The sequence below is a fragment of the Protobothrops mucrosquamatus genome, unplaced genomic scaffold, assembly GCF_001527695.2.
Source record: "Protobothrops mucrosquamatus isolate PMUCROS unplaced genomic scaffold, P.Mucros_1.0 scaffold2158, whole genome shotgun sequence".
Classification (NCBI taxonomy): Eukaryota; Metazoa; Chordata; class Lepidosauria; order Squamata; family Viperidae; genus Protobothrops; species Protobothrops mucrosquamatus.
Window position 1 is genome coordinate 305,488 of NW_015388254.1, and position 17,678 is coordinate 323,165.

A 17,678-nucleotide genomic window follows, 5' to 3' on the forward strand; every position below is an offset into this window, starting at 1 on the left:
GAGGCAGCCAAGCTCAATATCCTTGTCCTAAAATTGTTGCTTGCCGTTCTTTAGTTTAGAAATAGTGATGACTTTCATGTTCCTTCCACCCGAATAAGATTGTTTCTGCAAATGAATCAGATTCTTCCAGCTCGATGAGATCTTTTTTAAAAAAACTGCGAGGATGCCGCTGCATCTTCGAAGGCTTATGTAGCTCAATCTTGTACCTGCGTGCTAGGAAATGAATCCCCTTAAGATTCAGTGGAAAGCTAACGGTATTATAATTGAACATTGAGAAAATCTGTGGCGTTCTGAAAGAGCATTAAGTTAGACAAGGACTAACTAACAATTTGACCGTCCCATCACGTATATGCCTATTTGAGTTCTACTGAGATCAGTAATTCGTGTGTAAATCAAATCAATTTATTATAGCCCAAAGGTTAGAAGTAAACATAAACAAGTTTACAATTAGAATGACTTTTATTTAGACAAATCGTGAATGTAAATCCACTGATTTCAGTGACAATAAACTAATGCCGATCCAATACAGCGTGCTGAACCGATTTTTTAAAAACTCCGAAAAATTGGGGAATGAATGTTAACTGAACCAAGGCGAGTCTTGAAGAGACACGTGTGTGCGCGCGCGTGCGCGTGCGCCTGCAACATCCTTCCAATTTCAGGAGTCCACGGCTGCCTCTGTCTTTTGTCGGCCGTGACAACGTGTTTGTGACCGGAACCTTTGTGACGTTATGTGGACAGAGTGCGGAGCCGAGAAGAATAGAGCGTTGCGCTGTACGGCAATAGGGGGAACGGATTTTCTTTGCTTCGAGTTCGCAAGCAAAGATGTTGCCTTCCCTTCAGGAGTCCGTAGACGGAGATGAGAGAGAGCTGGAGAGCAGCGAGGAGGGAGGCGGCTTGCCCGAGGAACCGAAACCGGAGCGTAGCAGCAACAGTTACCACTGCTTGTACGGCTACCGAGGCTCCGGGTAAGAGAGCGGCAGCTGCTCCGCTGGGTCTTGTGTTTCCAGCCTGAATCATAAAAGGCTGCAGATCTCTCTTACCAATCCTTCATCGTGTTTTATGATAATCCAGCCTTTCCGAATTTGGGGGTCTTGGATGAATTCATTTCGCGGTCCCACCCCGTTGGCTGAGAGCGATGGGGCTTGTTATTCAATTCATCTGGGGTTCACCGGATTAAATGTTTGGTAACAGTAAAAATGGTTGATCGAATAAATCCAATTACTTTAGTCCAGTTTCTAGTTTCCATCTGTGATCATGTAGAAGGTTATGTCTGCTCATGAAATCTTGCCTCGATTCCCCCCCCAGGGATATTGATTTTCCTTCAAAGGACTATTGTGCATGTTTCCAACCAATACGGTCCTGAACTTTCTTTTGCCAATTGGGCCTACAATACTTGCTTATGTCGTGGATCCATCTTGTTGTAGCTCTCTTTTGTGGATGCTTTTTATCAAGTGGGATCCATTCTATGACTGCCTTGGTCTTCCGGCCTTCAGTTCTTCCTGCTGTGTTGACCAGCCCGTTTCCATTTCAATTCTTTTACTCTCTTGATGGCATCATATACTTTTGTTTGTTCTCTAATGATCCATGTGCAGGTCTTTCTATCTTGTCTTGTGATGTTGGAAACATGCGGAAGAGGCCTTCATCCTGCAATGGATTGGCAATGACTAAAATGATGATGATGATGATGATGATGCAAATGAGAGCCAGTTTGCTGTAATATAGTGATTAAGGGTTCAGGCTAGAAACTGGGAGATCATTAATTCTAATCCCATCTTAGATACAAACCCAGATGGGTGACCTTGGACCAGTCCCTATCGCTAAGCTCTAGGAAGCAAGCAATGGCAAACCACTTCTGAAAAACCTTGCCAACAAAACTGCAGGGACTTGTCCAGGCAGTCTTCAAAAATCAGACAGAATTAACAGAAAACAAATTGCTATTAAAGGAGGTCTGTCAACAGATGAATTTATCTAATGAAACTCTTCTGGGTTGTTCAGCGGGCTGCTCAAAACAAGGTACCATTTGCCCATTGTGAATCCAAAGTACTCCTAGAGTTGCCTATTCAATTCCCAGAAATCCCAATCTGCTTTTCCCAGTCCAGGTTTTCATTCCCTCTCCCTTAGAACAATGATAGTAATAATGATAAGTGTTGGAGTTTTCTATAACCACATGCATTTTGTCTTGACATTCATAATTAGTTTGACTTTTTCAGATTACACCAGGGAACAGGCAGTGATGTTGGGAGTCCAAGCAAATTGTCAGCTGAAACACCTTCAGATGACTTCAGGTAAATGAACTTGGCAGAATGATTTTGCGTGCTGTATCTTGGATTGTTATAATAGAGGGGTATGTGCATATCACTTGTTCCCATTAACCGTTTTTAATTGTTACCAAACATGTAACTTGATGCATTATGAATGCACAAGTGAATTCTTTCTGGATCTGATTTAAGGCTGTGCTTTTGTTCTAATTTCTGAATAGGTTGAGGGCCAACTATCTGAGGAGTTCCCTAGCTCAGTGTAAACTGTTCGTTTAAGGCAGTGGTTCTCAACCTGTGGGTCGGGACCCCATTTGGGGTTGATCGACCATTTCACGGGGGTTGCCAAGCAAGGCTGTCCGCCATTTTTTTTGTCCGCCATTTTTTTGTCTGCCATTTTTTTCCCCTTTTCCGGCGGGTGCCTTACTTCCCTTGGTCTGGGCCAGCTGGTGGTCGGCCTGCTCCGTCTCTGCCGCTTGCCAGCTATGCCTCGGCTGGCGCAGGGGGCGGAACCACGCATGTGCGGCGCTCCTGGGCAGGGAAAGTCCTCGACTTACGACTGGTTGGGTAGTCCTCGACTTACAACCAGTTTAGTCCTCGACTTACGACCGGTTTAGTCCTCGACTTACGACTGGTTGGGGTCGCGGCATTAAAAAGGTTGAGAACCACTGGTTTAAGGCTAGCTGGAGTATCTTGACAAAGATTTCTTACTTTCCTAGGCCGATTTGTCAAGCATGTGGAATTGCACTCATATCCCATTCTTTCTATAATGAGATGGTAGAAGCAATAATGATGTGGCAAACATCTCAGAAGGGACCCACCCCCCCCACCCCCTGTTTTTAGGGAGGAGGAAGAGATGTACTTTCAGACTAGCAAGATTCTGATGATATCACCTTACAATAAAATTGTAGCTACTACAGGTAGTTCTCGACTTTCAGCCGTTCATTTAGTGACCGTTCAAAGTTACGATGGCACTGAAAAAAGTGACTTATGACCGCTTTTCACACTTATGACCTTTGCATCATTCCCATAGTTACGTGATCAAAATTCAGACACTTGACAACTGACTCATATTTATGACGATTGTAGTGTCCCAGAGTCACATGATCACTTTTTGAGACCTTCTGACAAACAAAGTCAATGGAGAAGCCAGATTCACTTAACTACTGTATTACTAACGGTAATATGGTTACTAGTGATTCACTTAACTGTGGCAAGAAAGATCGTAAATGGGACAAAACTCACTTAACAAATGTCTCACTTAGTAACATAAATTTGGGGTCCAATCGTGGTCGTAGGTCGAGGACTACCTGTATTTCTGGGTGTGCTTCTTACCTGGAATTCCTCATAAGGCTGACATCAGTCTTGCAAGTCTCAAAGGGCTTCTCTCCCCCATTTGTCTTTACCATCCAAGAAACTAGAGAGGGACCCTTCTGAGAAGTTTGCCATGCCCATGTTGCTTCTGTGGGCTAAGCTGCCTCTTATCTGACTGTTGTCACTTCTGCAGCTCTTCCTCTTTCTGTCTTCTGACAGATTATTTATGAATCTAAGTCCAGCCCACCTTGAATTCTTTTTGACTCTTATCTATCACCAATTTGTTTTGACCTTTAGTAGTTCAGATTCTTGTGGAGGAGAATATTAGCGTACAATTCACCTATATTCATTTGAACTGCCTGGACTCCTTATTTCCTGCGCTTGACAAGTAAATATAAAAAGTATGAGAGCTCATTAATATATATTTTTTATGTATTTCCCAGCCTGGAAGAAATTTGTCAACATTCTAAGAACAGATACTTAAAAAGAAGCGAACTAATTTTATTGCTACTATTACAAATGGAACTCCTGTTCCTAGTATGAGCAGTGAATAAGGATAATTATAGAAAGGGGGGGAGGAGACCAAATCAAGGAAAATTTAATTGAGAAGTTTATGGTCCTCAGTTCTATGCTTTCGTTCCTGTCTGTAATTCATGCACATTGAAACATATGGAGTTGTACCATAGTTCAAATGATTGAAGCGTGCAACTTTGTGGCTCTTGGTTTTATTACAAGTAGTGTTTTGATTGTTTATTTAAATGGGACATGCCTGGAACTTCATACTCAACTGGAAGTGGTATCTTTTTCTTTGAAAGTTTGACAATTATTCTCAAGTACTAAGGACTGGTCTATAACTAAATAGATACAATGAAGCTCTATCTTACCTAATCATGGTTTTTTATTTTGTTTTTATTTCATTTATGAAGCATTTCATTGGTGGACACTAATTTACCAGCTGAAGCTGAGATGGAATTGCGCAGTTTGGTTGCCAAGCATCTTAACAAAGGAGCTTTGTTTGAGGGGATGGGCAATGTTGTAACTGTCGAGTTGAGGTAAGGCTGTAGATATGTGCTGGGACTTCCAGTGATATCAAGCAATTTTAATTAATTGTAGATTTCTTAATAAATTAGTGATACCATTTTTTTTACTAAATTGTGTGTAAACAAAATGGAAATGTCGTTTTAAGTTTTGTTTTACAAGTCAAAGATTGAACAGTGCTATTTCTGAATTGTCTCATCCTTGTCATGCCTTTGAAGTGTTGGTTGCAGAACAAAGTAAAACAAGCTCTTCTCCCTCCCAGCTCAAAAAACTCTTCTGCCTTTTAGAATGATGTTCTGGTCCTGATCCTGTGGTATTTTTAATATCGGTCCAACTAAACTAAGTTGTGGAAATTACAGGTAGTCCTAGACTTACAATCACAATTGAGGGCAAAATTTCTGTTGCTAAGTGAGATCATTGTTAAGTGAGTTTTCCCCATTTTGTGGTCTTTCTTGCTACAGTTGTTAAGTGAATCACTGCAGTTGTTAAGTTAGTAACACAATTGATAAGTGAATCTGTCTCCCCCATTGACTTTTGTCAGAAAGTCTCAAAAGGTGATCACATGACCCCAGGATACTGCAACTATCATAAATATGACTCAGTTGCCAAGCATCTGAATTTGATCACGTGACTACGGAGGTGCTACAGCGGTCATAAGCATGATAAAACAGTCATAAGTCACTTTTTTCAGTGCCATAACTTTGAATGCTCACTAAATGAACTGCTGTAAGTTAACTATTTGTATTCATATACATACTCATTATCTAAGCTCTTAATGACAGCTTTAATAACTGTAAAATTAAGGGTTTCAAGAGCTTAAGCTTACAAAAGACAATATGCATATACTCTGAATTCTGAACTATAAACTTCATCTTACTATTATTCAATGAATGTTCTCTTCATCAATGAAAACAGGTAGAATAAGCTTATACTGAACTCTGATAGTGAGCTAGGTGCCTGGCAATATATTTCATGTTTACATTTAATGGGAGTGTGAATACATATACCACTGCAAGGGCTAGCCCTTTGGAGGGAGGGGGGGTTGACTTTTGTGTATCATTAAATAAATATAGGATCTAGTGCAAGGGTCTTCAAACTTGGCCCTTTTATGACTTGTGGACTTCAACTCCCAGAATTCCTCAGCCAGCATGCCTAGCTGAGGAATTCTGGGAGTTGAAGTCCACAAGTCATAAAAGGGCCAAGTTTGAAGACCCCTGATCTAGTGAATCTACAGGCTTGTAATCACCACACATGAAGCACTACAAGTAGTTAAGGCAACTTCTGGTCCTCTAGAGGGTGCTGCACTAAAACTCTGAACATTTTGCCTCACTGGCTGTGCTGGCTGGTATTGAGGGGATTAATATTTTAGCAACACCCGATGGAAGATGGCAGGTTTCCCAACCAGGAAGTACAAGAGCGTCCGTTAATTGTTGCATCACACTGCCAGCCAGGCAGAGGGCTGTTGCATAGAATTGTGTAGATGTTTCCTCATGTTGTAATACTTCAGGGTGGGGGGATGGGGGTGGAGACTGCAGTGCTCAAGACTACAACTCCATCTGCCAGTCAACCATAGGCGGTCAGTGCTCAAACGGGCAAAATGAAAATATTTTCTGCAATTTTTGCAGAAATTAGGATGGGCTAAAAATGGAAACAAGAGTAGGAGGTTTCCGGCAGGCAAACCCACTCTTATCAGAAAAACCAGTCGAAATTGCAGTTTCAAAGGAAGAGCCCTCCCTTCCTTCCCTTAAAAAAAAAAAGTGCTGAGTTGTTTTGCCACCAAAATGGGTGCTACAGTATTAGAAATGGGATGCTGAAGTTTACAGGTTGCCCACCCCTGCTGTACAGCTCTTGTTTAAAAGGAACTCCCAATTTAATGGTGCTATTCCCAGGTTAATGAACAACTGTATATGTGATTAGAGCCTAAATCAATTTTAAAGTATTGCCTATTGTGTGCTCTTTGCAGTTTTTTGGAAGGGCTGAACTTATTAAGAATAGCACGGCTAATACTGGTGCCTGATCATCCTTGAAAAGCTAAGGAGGGTCAGAAAGAGATAGGACTTGGATCCTGAGCAACCAGGAACTGCTAAGCTAGATGATGAGTCTGGGAATTGGAAGGCAAGAGCAAATTACATTCATAATATTGTCGAGAAAACAAGAAGAACTTATCCGGCAGAAATAGTCTTCAAGAGTATTTTTCCTTTTGTTTTCCTGAGAATATTTAACAGCATTTAATTCATCTGATCAGTTTAATGACCATTTCATCCCTTTAAAAGGCACATATTGAGTTTGGTTGGAAAACTTGTAAATAGAGTGAAGGGTCCCAGCAGAAATTATCAGCAGACTTTGCTACCCACCCTACATTTTTTCCTTGGTACTGGAATACTAGACAAGGGAGCCATGAATTCCTCATCTAATCTCTGTCTGTTTTAATTACTCTTTCATTCATACCATTCTTTGATCCGCTGAATTTTAAAAAGCAGGCTAGAGGGCAGGAATAATCTCTTCCAGGGACTAGATCTAGCCAGAGAAATGCTAAATGACAACTCCACCCAAACGCATTGAGAGTTAGCGATTTTTGGTTTCTGAAACACTCGTTTTGGCTATGTTTTATCTTTATTTAATCCATTTCATGTTTATAGACTATAGGTAGTCCTTGACCTATGACCACAATCTAGCCCAAAATTTATGTTGCTTACTAAGGGAGGTAGTTATCAAATGAGTTTTGCTCCATTTTGCAACTTTTTTTGCCACAGTTCTTAAGCAAATCACTACAGTTGTTAAGTGAATCACACGGTCATTAAGCGAATCCAGTTTCTCCCATTGACTTGGTTTGTCTGAAGCCAGCTGAGAAGCTTACAAATGATGATCACACGACCCCGGGATGCTGCAACTGTAATAAACACTTGCCAGTTGCCAAGCAACCAAATTTTGATCATATGACCGTGGGGATGCTGTGATGATCATGAGTGTGAAAAACGCTCATAAATTGCTTTTTCGGTGCCGTTATAACTTCGAACAGTCACTAAACGAATGCTTGTAAGTTGAGGACCACCTGTACACAGGAATAGCAGGCGAGTGATTTGGCTTTCCATTCACCAGCACTGGTCTGAGGTGGAATCAAGAGGCTGACAGAAATATGAAGCAAAGTGTATTGACTGGAGTTAACAATCTGTGTAGATTCTTGCCTCTGGAGGTTGATTCTGACTGAATTAAAATAAGGGCTTCGTTTGTAATGAGATCGATGAACAGGTAAACCGCAGTGTGAAATACAGCATTAAACTAATTTGGTGCAACCACCCCTGTGATTAATTCAGTATTCCAGAAACTCGAGTTGGTTGTTATTACTGCCTGTTCCAGCCAGAAAAATGTGCAGAAGGAGCTGATCCTGAATCGAGGGAGAGTCCCTTGGAGTACGTTATCTGTTTTTTGGGAGGCTCAGAGAAAGGACTTGAACTATATCCTTTTACTCTTATTTCTGTCTGGGTTAAAATGGGGATGAAGTAGGAAAGTCCTTTTTTTTTAAAAAAAAAAATCCCTTTGTTCCGATTCATACACATTCCCAAATTATTTTTTTTAGGTTTCTAAGAATATCAGTTATACCCTCCTTACCCTAAAGCAGAGGTAGGCAACCTTGGCTCTTTTATGACTCGGGGACTTCAATTCCCAGAATTCCTGAGCCAGCCATGCTGAGGGGAAAGGGAGAGGTTTCCATGCTGAGCCATGCTGGCTCAGGAATTCTGGGAGTTGAAGTCCACGAGTCACAAAAGAGCCAAGGTTGCCTACCCCTGGTCTAAAGACATGGCTGTGCCAGTCGGTTTGGGGCCCCAGTAGGGGAACAGCACAATGGAGGTGGTTGATTGAGTAATAATGGATACCACCTCCCCCCCCCACTTCACCCCACCCTCCCCATTTGATTTTAACATTTTATGTTTTAACTAAGATGTATCTGTAAGCCACCCAGAGTTACCCGATGGTAAGATGGGCAGCCAATACATTTTATAAATAAATAAATAAATAAAAATATCTGGATGTTTAAAATATCTTTAGCAGACGTGCAGCACATCAGTTATAAAATGAGTTAAACATAAAGATTAGGCAGAACCAAAGCATTATTTCCTTAAAAGTGATACATTCAGACTTGAGCTTGATGGATACATTCAAGATATGAAGACTTATTTAGATTCAAAGGTAAGTCTTGATGAATAAATTTGAATTTAATAAATTTTGAATGACTCCTTCAGTTTTTCTCCCCCCCCCCACAAGATGGAAAACGTTGGTTGCTTTATGAGCAGTTTATCAAACTGAGATGCTTGGAAGTTATTTTGAGTTCCCTGTGAAGATCCCTAATCAGAATTGCTTATCTAGGATAAGGAAGGCTAGCTGAGGAAGACAAGTTCATTTTCATGATCCTCAATCACTTAAGGTGGCATTAGAGAAATCTTGATTAAAGAAGCTTTATCTCACTTCCCAGGCACTGGTGTGCTGTAGGCCTGTTTTTTGTGCATCTCCGTGGTAGAGTAGAAAAGGGATCTGGCATTTCCAAGTTACTTAGCAAGAAACTAGTTTCTGTTTCAAGATCAAGATGGAAAATTGTTTGCTACCTTGTAGTTGGAAGAGAAACAGGCTAATCTGACTGTTGATTCTCCTGCATCTCTTAGCGGTTTCCAGTATTATCTGCATGGTGTCCCTCTAGAGTGTTCATGTTGCTTGAGAATTGAAAAATTGGCCTTCAAGAATTTTGTTTAGAGTTTATAGTTGTTCTGTGGGAATCAAGCTCTTTATGAGCGTAATTATGTGGAGAACCTCAAGATTGTCATACTTCGTACTATCTCTGTGAAAATATTGGACATCATTCAAGCTAAGGAGTGTTGTGTCACCCACATGCCACCAACAGCCGTGGTGATGCAGTGGTTAGAATGCAGTATTGCACGCTGACTCTGCCGACTGCCAGCAGTTCGATCCTGAACGCCTCAAGGTTGATTCAGCCTTTCATCCTTCTGAGGTTGGTAAAATGAGGGCCCAGATTGTTGGGGGCAATATGTTGGCTCTGTAAATCGCTTAGAGAGCGCTATAAAGCACTGTGAAGTAGTACATAAGTCTAAGTGCTATTGCTATTGACGCTTTGACACCCAGCACACCGAGATCTCTCTTAGTTTTGAATGTGTCACTTTTGAATGAAGCTAATATAGTTCTTCTCTCTAAAGAGAAATCTTGAAAGAAGTATCTATTCTAGTTTGCAGATTACTTATGGGCATATAGGAAAATTCAAATGCTGTCTTTACAATAGCTTGGCATCCCTTATTGGGGATTTGCCTTTGCCTAGTAGAGTTGCCTGGTCTTTGCATGTGGGCTGGTGCTGGCACAAGGAATTGCTGGGGAATAATTCAGGCTTGAAAGCCTCAATAAAGACTCCTAACACTCGTGTGTGTGTGTGTGTGTGTGTGTGTGTGTGTGTGTGTGTGTGTGTCCTGAACTTGTGTTAATGGAGTGTAGCTTATTGTGATTCACCACAAACACTTTTAGCATCTCTGGAAGTTTCAAGAATAATTTGTAAAATAGTACAGGAGGACTATAGCTATTAAAAGACAGACTAGGGAGGAGGGACTCTATTGCTTGTATGAGCTTAATATAGCTGTTTGGATAGGCTATTACGCTGCTACTTCTCACTCACTTTCTTGATTCAAGGTAGCAAATTAGCCCCATGGGAAATTTTGTAGGCTCCTGGAATAGGGAATGGCTGAAAAGTAATCAACACTTTCAAAAGAAGCTGTCCCGAGTTGTTTCACTGAACTCCCCTTTACAGTCACATATCCTGTAGGTGATCAACTGTTATTTTAATTGGATGCAGCAAAGCAACCTGGAGACCAGCATTCAACCACTCCTGAGAACTTGGTTTGAGGATTTGGTGTGCCCTATTCAGAGGGTGGTGAAGCTTTTCCAGGAGAAACTTGCCTTTGTGTTACATGCTGTGAGTACCATACGAAGTTCACTCTTCTTGGATCTTTGTTGTGCTTTTGTTTGGGTTTCTTGTTCAACGGGCTGCCTTGTTTATTAGTTGCTTTAGCTGCAACTTTTGTGATAGTCAAAGTATATACAATAAGACTTCACTACTTCAAACAATCTTTAATTGCGCATCGTGTCACCTAGCGTGTGGCTCTTTCTCGAAATTTTACCGGGCACGGTGAGGGTGGAGGGGAGACCACACACTAGATGACGTGATGTGCTAGTTGCTGTCCTTAACATATTATTTCTTTACCTTCAGGAAAGCAACACAACATAGCAGTAGAACTATACTGCAAGGGGCTGTTTGTGGGAAGCGTGAATGGCTTAAACAATTTGGTCAGAAGTAAGGTTTCGACAGCTTGAATAACATCATCACAACACCTTTGGCTTTAAGGAGCACTCGCTTTAAGTTGTACATATAATTCATTTTAAAATTGGGCCAGCAGTTTTAGACACATGGATTTCCCTTAGTTACATGTTTTTAAATATATACATTCAATTATGCTTAGAGAGGGCCCTTAGCTCAAAGAGTTTGAAAAACAGTTTCTCTGCAGATATGAGAGAGAGAGAGAGTAAAATAGGTAGGATGCCAGAAATAATATCTTCTTTCAATAGAGTTTGACTGTTCTTGATATGTTGGCCTTTGAGTCAGTGTTGACACTTGGTGATTGTCTGGATAAATTCCTGCAGTTTTCTTGACGAGATTTTGGAAGTGGTTTGCCATTGTTTCCTCCCTAGAGCCGAGAGAGAGTGTGACTGGCCCAAGACTACCTTCAGGCCTAAGATGGGACTAGAATTCCTAACTTTAAATTACTACACCAAACTGGCTCTAGTTCAGTGGTGGCGAACCTATGGCACGGGTGCCAGAGGCGGCACTCAGAGCCCTCTCTGTGGGCACGCGCACCATCGCCCCAGTCCTGGGCCTTCAGCTGGGTTTTATAAAACCTTTTTGCTTTAGGCGTCCGCCGTGTGCAAAAAAAAAAATTTCAATCAATCAGTCAATTTCAATTTCTCACGGGGGGGGGAATAGATCTTGCAAAGTTGGAATTGATTGATTGAACTTTTTAGTCCCACCCAGTCTGCCGTTACCACCGCAGCCACGTCCACCCAATGGGCCACGCCCACCCAATGGGCCACACCCACCCGGCACCCGACAATGCATAAGTGGGTTTTGGGTTGCAGTTTGGGCACTCGGTCCCTAAAAGGTTCTCCACCACTGCTCTAGTTTATCAATATTTGAGGTCAAATTCTTGCTTGATCAGGAAGCCCTCTGGCCTTTGCTCATTATCATTTTAACACAACTGAAGCTGTTTGAAAATAAAATGGAGGCCAGGGAGAAGTTTACATACACAGATGGTCCTTGACTTGCAATCATTCATTGAGTTCAAAGTTACAACCACACTGAAAAAAAGTGACTTATGATCAGTTTTCACACTTAACAATCGTAGCAGCGTCTCCACGATCACACGATCAAAATTCGAATGCTTGGCAACTGGCATGTATTCGTGACAGTTGCAGGGTCCCAGGGTCACTTTTTGCCACCTTCTGACAAGCCAAGTCAATGAGGAAGCCAGATTCACCCTGCTAATGCTTAACAACTGCAGTGATTTTTTTAACCAGCGTGGCCAAAAAAGGTCATTAAAAACGGGGCAAAATTCACTTCACAATTGCTTTGCTGAGCAACAGAAATGTTGGGCTAAATTGTGGTTGTAAGTCGAGGACTAACCTGTACATGCTGAGGGGCCGGGAAGAGGAAGGAAGGACAAAAACGAACGGACAGATGTTCAACTGACACCTGTTGAAAATGAAATTGCTGGTTGATAACAGCATAGCCCTTTACATCTGCTGGGCAATAAGGCCAAGTGTTTCCTGAGACAGATAAAAGAGTATAGAATTGCAGTCTTAAGGCTAGGTCATTATACCAAGTGGTGACGCTGGGTCTGCTCTTTCCAGGCTCTGAGTTGCAGTCCTGTTGAAGTGAATGGATCTGAAGAAAAGACAGAGAAGGATATCAACAGGTAAGCAAAGGTCCCTCAGGATGATATTTCTCGGGGGCACCCTTGCTCCTTTTGAGATAACTGCTTAACGGAACTTGACTCTTGACTTATACATCCTGGAAATCTGTTTACATCCTTTTCCAGGTTCCTTCGAGCAGCAAGTTTTCAAGATCTGGTCAGGGAAACTATGATGACTTCCTCGTGCACAGCTGCAGCAACAGAGGAGCAGTGCAAATCAGTGGTGATTGACTTGAATGGGCCACAGCTTTGCTTCCACAGCGCAGGTAAGCTTACGAAGGAGATGCTTTAATAATAATAATAATAATAATAATAGTAGTAGCAGTAGTAGTAGTGTAGTAGTAGTAGTAATAGTAATAATAATTGCAAAAGGCGGCCTTACTAGGAACTGCTTCCATCCTGTGATGATATCTGTAATACCATCAAACATCCACATCTGCCTGTCCCAAGTCCTGGGTAAGGGCTCGATAGGTAGACAAAAATGCCAAATCCAGTTTGAACATCTGGCTGACTGTGCGATGATCAATAATAATAATAATAATAATAATAATAATAATAATAATAATAATAATAATAATAATAATAATAATAATAATAAAGTTGGAAGGGACCTTAGAGGTCATCTAGTCCAACCCCCTGCTCAGGCAGGAAACCCTATACCATTTCGGACAAATGGCTGTCCAGTCTCTTCTTAAAAACTTCCAGTGTTGGAGCATTCACAGCTTCTGGAGGCAGGTTGTTCCACTGGTTAATTGTTCTAACTGTCAGGAAGTTTCTCCCTAGTTCTAGGTTGCTTCTGTCCTTGATTAGTTTCCATCTGTTGCTTCTTGTCCTGCCTTCAGGCGCTTTGAAAAATAGCTTGACTCCCTCTTCTTTGTGGCAGCCCCTGAGATATTGGAACACTGCTATCATGTCCCCCCTTGTCCTTCTCTTCATTAAACTAGACATACCCAATTCCAGCAACCGTTCCTCATATGTTTTAGCCTCCAGTCCACTCCACTTCTAGCACCTGAGTGGTGCTCAGTAACAAGAGCACAAGGAATGTTGAGAGGCTGGTGTTATTTTAGACCTCTCTACAAAGACAGTTGTTTAAGGGAGAATCTTATTTGAGTCTAGCCTTACTTACTAGCATTCATCTAATATACTCAAATATAGCAAATTGATTCCCAGATTTGGAAGGCTTATCACCATGGACCAATACAGAGATTTTGATTGGGTCATTATTCCATATAAATTGCTTTGTTATTTGCTTCATTTAAAGAAGCCCAGAGCAAATCCAAAAGGTGGTCCTTTGGGAAAAACAGTACTTTTCTTTCTTTCCTTCTCTCTCTTGAAAGAAAGAAAGAATTCTGAAAGGTCGCTGTCAATTTTTTCTTGGTCTTTATGGCATGCTTCAGATTCATTAGAACATTATGCAGTGACACCCTAAAGCTACAATTTGGGGTCCCTCCAGAGGCTTAAAACTGTCAAATCCAAAAATTGCCAGATAGCAATTCCTAGAGGAATGGAAATCTGACACATGTTTTAAGTCATCAGTTTGAACAAGGCTGGCCTAGAAAATTGTATCTTCAGCATCTCTTCAAACTCACTGCTGGTCTACTAAAGCGTTGATGGCATTTTATGTTATGCCACAAAGCAATTAAGAAAAACTCTTGATCCAAGCTAGAAGCTCATTGTTACTGAGTGTTTTGTGCACCCAAAGGCTTCTATAAAACTCAGAAACAGCCTCTCTATGCTGTTGGGCCTTAAATATATATTCTTTTGCTATCATGTGTCATTCTTTACTTAACATATGTGGTATTTTCCCAAGGCCTTCCTGTCCTCTACCATCTTCTGGAGTCCCTTTAAGCTCATGCCTACTGCTTCAGTGACTCCATCCAGCCACCTCATTCTCTGTCATCCCCTTCTTCTCTTGCCCTCAATCTTTCCCAGCATTAGGCCCTTCTCCAGTGAGTCCTTCCTTCTCATTAGGTGGCCAAAGTATTTGAGTTTCAACTTCAGGATCTGGCCTTCTAAGGAGCAGTCGGGGTTGATCTCCTCTAGGACTGACCGGTTTGATCGCCTTGCAGTCCAGGGGACTCACAGGAGTCTTCTCCAGCACCATAGTTCAAAGGCCTCAATTCTTTGGCACTCGGCCTTTCTTATGGTCCAACTTTCACATCCATACATTGCAACTGGAAAAACCATGGCCTTGACTATACGCACTTTTGTTGGCAGGGTGATGTCTCTGCTTTTTAGTATGCTGTCTAGATTTGCCATAGCTTTCCTCCCCAGGAGTAAGCGTCTTTTAATTTCTTGGCTGCAGTCCCCATCTGCGGTGATCTTGGAGCCCAGGAAAATAAAATCTGTCACTACCTCCATTTCTTCTCCATCTATTTGCCAGGAATTTGGGTTTTCTTAATGTTGAGTTTCAATTAGAGTTTTATCCCATCTTTATTCTTTTTATAAATAACTCAAGGCACCAAGCATACCTAATGATCCATCCTCCTCCTATCTTCCCCTCAACAACAACCCTGGGAGGTGGGCTGGACTGAGAGAGAGGGACTGGTCCAAAGTCACCCAGTTGGTTTTCATAGCTAAGGTGGAACTAGAACTCACCGTCTCCTCGTTTCTAGTCTGGTGCTTGTATCATGAGACCACATTGGCTTTCAAACCTTGCTGCTGGTCCTCCTTTCCTCTTTACTTCCACCTTTCCCAACATCGGAACCTTTTCCAGAGAGTAGGGTCTTTCCATAGTTAGTCTAGATAAGAGCAATCATTTACATTTTGATCCTTATTTATCTGCAATTGTGAGATTGATGGCCAAAGAGTAGCATCCTGAGCCTGTGCATTCTTGAAGCCTCAGGAAACCATAATACTCTCTTCCTTTGTAAGTGGATAAGGAATATCAGTCTTGTAGAAAACCCTTTTCAGGTAACTTTGAAGACATCTGTAAATTTACTGCATTGACTGAAATAATCAGATTTTTCTTTTTTTCCAACAAATGTCTCAGGAACGAATAGGTTCTGTGAGGATTGGACACAAGCATTTCTGAACGTTTCCGAAGGGGGCAATCCCTTTCTTTTTCGACAAATACTGGAAAACTTTAAATTGAAGGTAACTATCAGTGCTGGGCAAGAACAATGGGAATTGTAGTCCAAATGCATCAGCCGGGGCACTGGCTTAGAGATGGCGGCTATTTGTGATCTTTAGAAATCGTGGAAGATGAAACCTTTCATGTACCGTAATTTCTTTTGAGTCTCATGTGTTTCCCAACTCACAAATCATAATCTTATTTTAGACAAAGAACTGGGTTTAAATTAATCTCCAGTAGAAACCAGCGGCAAAGTTTCTGTTGTTCTAATACTACCGGATTGCTTCTTTACCAGACACCACTGGCTTGGATCTTCATGCTGAGACACAACAATTGTGGCTCAAGTATATTTGTTCTAAAGCAGTGCAATCTGAGTCCTGTGTTATAAAGGGTGGCTTTTGCCTGCGTGATTTGATGCTACCACAACAACAGCCTTGCAGTGTAGGAACACATAATATTGATTATTTATTTATTTAGCATAAGGCATACAGGTAGTCCTCGACTTACAACCATTCATTCAGTGACCGTTCGAAGTTACAGTGGCACTTAAGAACATGACTTGTGCCCATTTTTGCAGCATCCCCGTGTTGATGTGATCCAAATTCAGATGCTTGGCAGCTGGCTCCTGTGACGGTCGCAGTGTCCTTGGGGTCATGTGACCATCCCCTTTTGCGACCTTCTGCCATACGAAATCAATGGGGAAATCCAGATTCACTTAACAACCGTGTTCCTAACTTAACAACTGCAGTGATTCACCTAGCAACATTGGGAAGACTGGTTGAAAAAAATGGGGCGAAATTCACTTTAACTGCCTCGCTTAACAACAGAAATTTGGGACTCAGTTGCCGTTGTAAGTCGAGGACCACCTGTAGAGCACAGGGGCAGCAGTAATAAAATTGTATAGAAGGAGCACATAACACTATGGCACACGTATGATGGGAATGTGTAGTCAGTTTTGTAAGGCTTGAGGAATTCAAAAACATTTAAGTTATAGATTACATTTTAAATACGTCGATTCATAAGAGTCAAATAAGTGTTCTATATATTTATATCTAGGCCATTTATCCAATGAAACGTTTGTTAGTTGGAGGATGTCTGCTTTTCCTCCTGTATAAGCTGGTTTAGTTTGAAGATGAGAAGTCCTTCCTACTAAATTTCTCATTTACTGCTCCCGATTCCTGAATATTAACATGCAGCATGCAGGAGGTGCAGGAGTTTATATTAGTGTCCAGAGAACCACCGTATGTGTACAATACATCTATTGGCGGTGGACAGCAGCAGCCTGTCCTGCTTGCCCTGCAGGGGGAAATCATCCACCCTTCTTGCCTGGTGGACTGTGTGCAACTGGCTTTATCCGAGTGACACTATCAAGGAAGAGACTATGTGGATCAGGGTTTCTGTGTAGGCTTTCTCAGCTGGATCAGGACACCTGTTGTACATGTTGGCTGCTCTCTTTCCAGGCCATACAGGACATCAACAACCTGAAGCGGTTCATCCGGCAGGCAGAAATGAGCCATTACGCGTTGTTCAAGTGCTACCTGTTTCTGAAGAACTGCGGCAGTGGAGATGTGCTCTTGAAGATTGTCAAAGTAGAATATGCAGAAATGCAGGAAGCCAGGAATGTCATCAGCGTGCTGGAAGAATTCATGAGAGACCAGCTTGGAGCTTAAATCCTCCTCGTGAACCGAGGGTGGCTTGTACAGTACCAAATCGGCGTGCCTCCATGTAGGATCACAGTGCTTGAGCATGTAGGCCATTGTTGTGTTAAATCATGTGTTACTTACCGTGGAGAGCTGCACTCGGTCCCAGCTCCTCACAGGACACAAACATGTGGTCCAGGAAAAAAAAAACCCCTCCCATAGCATCTTCTGTGAGGTTGAGTTAAATTGGTATTTGTTAGCATGGAAACGAGCTGAATATTCAAGTGTTCGCTCTCCTCTCTGCTTTCTCTTGTCTGTCTGGCTTGCAAAACCACCGTCA

The 17,678-nt window shown here is 41.8% G+C and overlaps 1 protein-coding gene across 1 annotated transcript; it reads left to right on the forward strand.

Annotated features, from left to right (window-relative positions):
- Positions 1–768: 768 nt before the first annotated feature.
- LOC107294931 (protein Njmu-R1) lies at positions 769–17,427 on the forward strand. The gene is given in 11 exon segments (XM_015824205.2): positions 769–965; positions 2,211–2,285; positions 4,496–4,621; positions 7,922–8,062; positions 8,738–8,795; positions 10,456–10,575; positions 12,564–12,628; positions 12,752–12,891; positions 15,618–15,721; positions 17,159–17,348; positions 17,351–17,427. Coding segments are annotated over 11 exon segments (1,239 nt in total). The 5' UTR covers positions 769–822.
- Positions 17,428–17,678: the final 251 nt, after the last annotated feature.